At 26.5% G+C, this 7520-nt stretch overlaps 1 protein-coding gene across 12 annotated transcripts in view; it reads left to right on the top strand.

Moving 5' to 3' along the window:
- Positions 1 to 5214, top strand: part of cic (Putative transcription factor capicua) — a 30126-nt gene extending 24912 nt beyond the window's left edge. For all 12 annotated transcript variants that reach the window (XM_085662165.1, XM_085662172.1, XM_085662170.1 and 9 more), the window contains 3 exons: positions 115 to 320; positions 406 to 885; positions 959 to 5214. In XM_085662165.1, coding sequence (XP_085518291.1) covers positions 115 to 320; positions 406 to 885; positions 959 to 1029 — 757 coding nt within the window. In that variant the 3' untranslated portion in view covers positions 1030 to 5214. The remainder of the gene's footprint in view (positions 1 to 114; positions 321 to 405; positions 886 to 958) is intronic.
- Positions 5215 to 7520: the final 2306 nt, after the last annotated feature.

Here is a 7520-nt window from a genome sequence, read left to right on the forward strand (position 1 = left end):
TAAATTATACTTTATTATGTCACTCTCTATCGAATTGATGTTAAAATATATAACTATTTATAAAAACATTTACAAATGTATTTCAATTTGACTTTGATATTAAACTATGTTTAGGGTTCTTGAACAAGTAAATTTTCAAGAGAAATTTTCATCGTTACCAGAATTTAAACCGGAAGATATACAGAGCCCAAGTGCAATCACTATAAATACTCCAGGTTCTTCTGGTCATAGCACTGTTACTTCCGGATTACACTCATCAAATTTACAAGCATCGATGCAAGGTTATCGGAAGAAATCTCAAGGACCTCATAGAAGTAACTGTGAGTGTTTTTATATTTCTATGTGTGTTAAACTTTGTGTCTTACATCGATTACAAGTAAAACTTCTCCATTTTCTTTTCTTTAGTAAACGAAGATGATATTGATTCTGATGCGTCAGTGTCCGCTACGCCGAAATCAACTTCGAGTGTCAAATTGACGGGAACTACATTCTTTGGTCCAGATTTTAATATCGACGCATATAGACTTAATACAGATATAGCAGGAGAAGTAGAAGATACTTCTCCGCGGACACCAAAAACGCCTGTAGGAGGTGTAGGAAATGCAGTAGGGATTGGTAGAAATGAAAATGAACGTGGTCATAGGAGAATGTTGGAACAACGGAGACATCTTGTGATGCAATTATTTCGGGAACATGGATATTTCCCTTCAACACATGCTACCTCTACGTTTCAAGCAAAACATTCTGATATATTTCCTAACAAGACGAGTTTACAATTGAAAATTAGAGAGGTCAGACAAAAATTAAAAGCTAATTCAACTCCGATGAGCGCTAACAGTTTAGTTAGCCCGCTGCCTGTTTCTGAATCCTCGCCTAATGTGACTGGTAACTATATCGATTTGAATAGAACCATAGAATATTTTTTATCATTTTAAGATTTTAAAATGTTTCGTTTTAGGACCATTGACTGCTCCTCCTACGTCGATGGGAGCACCACATTCACTGCCTGTAAGCAGTAGTGGTAGCTAGCGCCCACGTGCCAACTGTGATACTGTGCATCCCATTACTCCACAACACGAGTATATCATTATACTTTGAAAATGAAAGCGATGGCTTGATAAAATCGCTATTATGCCATTTCTTCGGAATATGTAAAATACAGCAAGGCTTTAGTGCAATTAGAACCTTTGTGTAATCTGGTGAAAATAAGATGTAGATGAAAACATGACGAAAGGCGACAAGGCGTGTTAATATCCAGGCATCGGTAATATTTTTATGTTGTATATAATATTGAACTACTATCGACCGCTTTTTAAAGTCATATCAGTTAACTTATTATATTAATGTTTTCAAATATATTCATTTTTATCGAATACGAAATGCCGAATCAGATATTTGTACAACAGATGAATTACAATAGGTTACTGATTACAATATTTATGACTAAATTAGGTGTTAAAGATTTAATTATTATTAAAGATTTAATATACTTCTTACTGTTGTGAAAGAAGATAATCAGTTTATTTGTAATCGTAATTTAAAGTACTTTTTAATCCTCTTTGTTACTTAATTTTTGTAACAAAAAAAAAAGATATGAAATTCTCCCCAAATACATTGCCAATCAACGAAATTATTTTAGTAATTCTAAACAATTTTAATAATCTGCAATAGAAAATGCTTGCAGAATTTATGAACGTTAATAATAAGCACGTATGCTTTGTTAGGAAAAACTACTCACTCTTTAGTATTCTGTTATTTCTATATTTTTGAGGATTGTAATTATATGGGTCAATGAACATCTGTAAATATTATTAGTAAAGAACGCAAAATCTCTCAATGCGTAACAACATTACACATATCTATTATATTATCCAATTGTAAAATTGTATTCAATTGTAAAATCTATTATAAACAATGATGTATAGATAAGATATTGTAAAAATTGGTTCTCAATTTGACCGTTTAATTATTATTCCCTAAATAGCTAATCACTTTGATAATAATTGATTGGCAATGTGCGAATAAAGGAAAGTAATATTACTCCACATTCCAAACGCGCAGACTTGATTTTATGAAGCAGTCAGTAATAAGTTTATAATAAGATTTAATAGTTATTTTATTAAATCATTACATTTTAATATAATTTCTCTGTGCAATTTTGAATATTTAATAAACGTTTGTATATTAACACGCCTTTACCAAATCATGAAAGGCCTAAGCCATTGTTAAATATTGTTAAAGCTGCTATAATGAGATCCAGTACAGAGAGAGAATTGTAATTGAAGAGTATTAGGATAACGAAACATTATAATATGAAATCAGAGTTTATATACTTTAGTTATACTTTATATATGATAAAGTTGGAAAAGAGAGAAAGCTATAGATTGAAAAACTGCGATAAACGTTGCACAAAATTTACCTGATGCAGACAGCAAATGTGTTTATTTTACTTGTAAATACTATAGCATGACTCGTGATAGAAGGCATCCAGAGAGTTTAAAATATCTATAATGCTGAGTCTTAATATTTTGAGATAGTAGCAGGTCTTTGGTGATTTGTAGGACATAAAATAGGAGGTAAAAACCGTGCCATCGTATGGCGACAAGCTGGAGAAAGCATACGGTATAATTCCCTTGTTTGTTAAAAGTTAATGATAAGATGACACTTGATATAGGTAATATGTAATGTTTCCCATATTCTTGAAAGTACTTATTTACCGTTTTTAGAGTTTTGCTGAAATTCAACGCACTCATATATATATGATATATATATTTTATCGGTCTTTTAAAATGATCTTTATTTTTTTTTTTCTTTTTTTTTTTTTTTTTTCACCATCTTAGATATAAGTGGTTTTATTCTGGCTATGTACTTTTTCAACCTTTTTCTTTTTGGCCATGACAGATGTTTTATTTCTATTTTCATTTATAGCTTTGAATCCATTCAAATTATTAATAATTTGCGATAAAATGAGTCATGAGTATAAAATCTGTGTTATACGGAAGTATAATATATTTAATATTATACGAAAACCAAAATTTCAAATTTAATGAATCTTATAGAAATTTATTATTATCTTTAATGCTTCAATTTAGTTTCAATTTAGTAATTGTTTTAACAGAAGCATTGTTTCTTAACAGTTTTAGCAAATTTGTTACCTTACATTAATACCACATATAATAGTTAATTTATTTTAATATCATTTTATAATTTTTAAACTTTCTCTTTTACGTTATCCGAGTATGATATATCTCTGTTTCAGTGCGTTGAATTTTAACAAAGATTGTTGAATTGGGCTGTAATATAATTAGAGATATGTTTATAAAGCGCACTTTATAAAAAAATTAAAGTCTTGCGCAACAGTACGCATATTGTAGTTAAGATAGGATGACTATCTATTCTACGTATTTTGTAAATAAAAAACGCATAATACACACATATATATGCGTATATATTTATATACATATATGTAAGTATATCTATGTGTGTATATTATATTAATAATATACATATATATGACAATATAAATATGTGTATTATTAATGTACATATATATATTATATATATATTATTAAATATTTAGGATATGAATAAAATAATAGGCTAGAGCATTATAATTTGCAAAGTAATAGTTATTATAAACATATGAGCAAGAACAGGCTAGATTAGTTACGAATACGGGCCTTCGTATATCATGGATTTGCATTCGTGATGGTTTCCTCATTCTTTCCCGATAAATACAAAAATATATGTGTATTCATCTATGGCTCTGCATGACTGATATATGTATACTTACATATACGCATGCATGGACGTACACATATATTGATTTATTCATTTTCTCATCACTTTTTGAATTATTAATTCTATGAGCCAATTAACGCACTAGTGGCAAGTAAATAGTATATGAAAGAGGATGCTTAACACCTATAATGATCTTTTATATAAGATCTCAGTTTGCAATTGTGATTTTTAGCTTCTTTATATATTTGTTTTATTAGAACTGAGATATCTTTATTATGATTCAATTTCACAATAATCTAATTAACGTGGCTATGTGTATGTAAAAGATGTTTCTTTGCTCTTATACGTATCAAATCATTAAAAGTATGCATTAAAATCTTTAATTGACTATAAATATATTATTTTATCAATTAAAATATCTTCATATTGCAATATTTTTATTATACTTTTAATTGCATTGGTATGGATATTTAAATACATTGTCAGATTAATTTTTTGTTTATTGTAATGTAAATATTGCGTTTTAAGAAAGAAAAAATAAACAGGCAGAATATAAGAAAATATAAAATGAATTTTAATAGTTTTCAAATTATATTATAATCAGTATTTTTTTTTTGCAATGCATGATGTCTTTCTTAAAATTGTCTGTCATACCCAGCCATACTAAACATGTGAGATATATTTTAATATTTTGGTATAATTAGTTAGTAAATATGTATCACATATTAAGATATAATTAACAACAGGTTTTTATTAGGGATAAAGCATCCTCTATACTTGCCACGCTTAAAGAAATGAAAAAAAAATACTATATTTTGTACTTGTGTAAACTAGTGAACTACTTTCCAGTATTGATAAGATTTTTGAGCATGCTTTGGTATTTTCTTCCCCCTTTCTTCGGTTAAAAGAGGTGATGAAATATGTTCTACGATTTAGCAGCCATAAATGAGACTGTGATCTAGAAAAACAAAAGTAAAGTAAAATGGCGGCTATTCTATTGGCAATTTCTTCACCACATCTTTTCCTTCGATTACCTTCCTCTAATTTCTTCCTATATGTATGAAAAAAAAAATTATGCACTCAAATAAATCATCCTCTGCACTTTTTTTATTAATTGCGTTAATGTATTTTACTATATATGCTCTTAGTTACTATTGTCCATTATTATAATCATTACTCTGTTATATCTTGTTTAATTTTGAAATATTTTTAAAACTGTTATGTGATTATATATCAGACAAAAACGATGTTATGAAAATATAAGCATACAAAACAGTAATAAATGTAACAGTATACAAATACAATGCCACGAAAAAATCATATGATGAGTCTATACACACACGTACGTATACGGTAAATTCTAACAAAAAAGAAATATAATTATATTCAATTAGTACATTTATGCATGTGTATATATATGTATATATGTACGTGAATATTCTCTCTTTCTCTCTATATATCTATCCATCTCTCCTATACATGGTATGTATATATATAATATATAATAAATAAATAAATAAATATATATATATATATATATATATATATATATATATATATACGTATAGAGAGGATATTAGAATATTACACACATATACATATATATATATATACACATATCTAATTCTTTTCTTTTTATTTAAAAAACATGATGCATACCAAGAAATAAAAGATATACAGAATGTGTCTAAAGATAAATCTTGCATGGTTTAATATCAGCTTAACTATAATGAACAGAGAGAAATATATTAAAATTTGTTTTCATTTTTGTTTTATTAAATATTACATCTTAGTTTTACTATTGCAATGATATAAAGTAACAGGTTTAATAAAGTCACTTAAAGAGATCGATTAAACTAAAGAAGAAAAGTTTGCATTGTCTTGAATTTTTTCTTTTTAATTTAACCAAGCAATCATAGAATTAACTACATAATAATAAACATAATATATATAAACATTGTATGCATTTCTTGATAGATTGCAATGCTTGTTGTCCAAAAATACTACATAAAGATAATCTCACGAATGTTTTAAGTAACTATTGAATTAATTATTATTTGCACTATTGTATCAACTAATTTGAAAAATTTTAAATGATCTTTACATAAAGAAAAACAAAATGAAAAATTATTTTTTTTATCTTTCTTAGATTGTACTTTAAAAAATATATTTCTTTATTTCAATCATAATTCGATGTCCGTTTCATGCAATAATTATCTAGAAGCATTCTGTATATACATATATATACAACTGTTAACCCTTAAGTATGAATCATGTACATTTTAAGAAAAGAAAACTTTTACTTTTTAAAAACTAAATTTTGTTTTTTAGAAAATACATATACACGAGCACGTATGTACACGCATACACACATAGTAGACAGACAGACACACATTTTCGTTCAATGTTTACTATGCATTTTCTAAAACATTTGGCTGAAGAATTACAGTTACATTAATTTAATAAAATAAATTGTCTGCCTTTTAATTATTTAAGAAAAAGTGTATATACATGAAAGATAATTCTATACAAATCTAAATCTGTTTAATGATATTAAAATTATCTCAATTTCAAAAGGAAGCATTACAATTATATCAGACCATAAGAAATAATAATGATAAATTCTTGTTCTTCGATTAAAATATATATGTATATATACACACATACATATGTACATTACATATAATATATATTATATATATACATATATATATATACATATGTATATATATATATATATATACATATATATATATATATACACATATATATATATACATATATATATACAATACATATATACAATATATATATATATATACATATATACAATACATATATACAATATATATATATATATATATATATATATATATATATATATACACACACATTATTATGTATATATTACTACTTATATTCACATACTCTATTCTTATTAGTATATTATTATTATTATTATTTAATTTAATTCTTTTAATTTGAAGTTAATCATTTTTATTGAATTGATTCATTGATAAGTACCATTGTAAATAAAGAATTTATTACAATAAAACGGTACTTATTTATGAATCAATCCGATATATCTATCCTTGACGTTGATTAGAAATACATATATTAATCGTTTAAAGTTATTAACGATTATTAATAAAACTTTTAACGAAGTTGCTACGTAAGAATGTGAAATGAAATCTCTCACGAACGTATTCGCTCATATACACGAATATACGCGTACACATGGATACATCAAAGAAATCTCTCATTAGTATCCTCATATGTATCTGCGATGTATATATGTGCAAACAAACATGAAAAAAAGATTAATTATCGGACCAACTTAATTAAAAATACGATCATCTTTTGTTTTTGTTTTTGTCGACCAATTCGAAGTGTAAAATTTTTTCTAAGGAATACCTTAAGGCAATTGTGTCGAAGGATAATTATTGAATGTAAGGATAATTATCAAACGACATGCACAAAAATTTTGGCTATAAGATGTTTAATATTGTTGTGTAGAGCACTGCGATATATACAATTCAAGGAAGAAGAAAAGAACGAAAGAAGATGACGAAGATGAAGATGAGAATGAAGATGATGATGATGACGAAGGAGAAGAAGAAGGAGCAATAAATATGGTAATTTATGATAGTATTCGATGCGCTTCAATCGTCTAATCAATTCTGAGTACGACAATATATTTTGGTATGTATCACCTAAAGGTTACGCAAATAATGTGTTGAAGACGAATGTTCTTAGAGAGAGAGAGAAAGAGAGAGAGA

This window comes from Vespa mandarinia, chromosome 17 (assembly GCF_050613455.1).
Source record: "Vespa mandarinia isolate Hongniang chromosome 17, ASM5061345v1, whole genome shotgun sequence".
Taxonomy (NCBI): domain Eukaryota; kingdom Metazoa; phylum Arthropoda; class Insecta; order Hymenoptera; family Vespidae; genus Vespa; species Vespa mandarinia.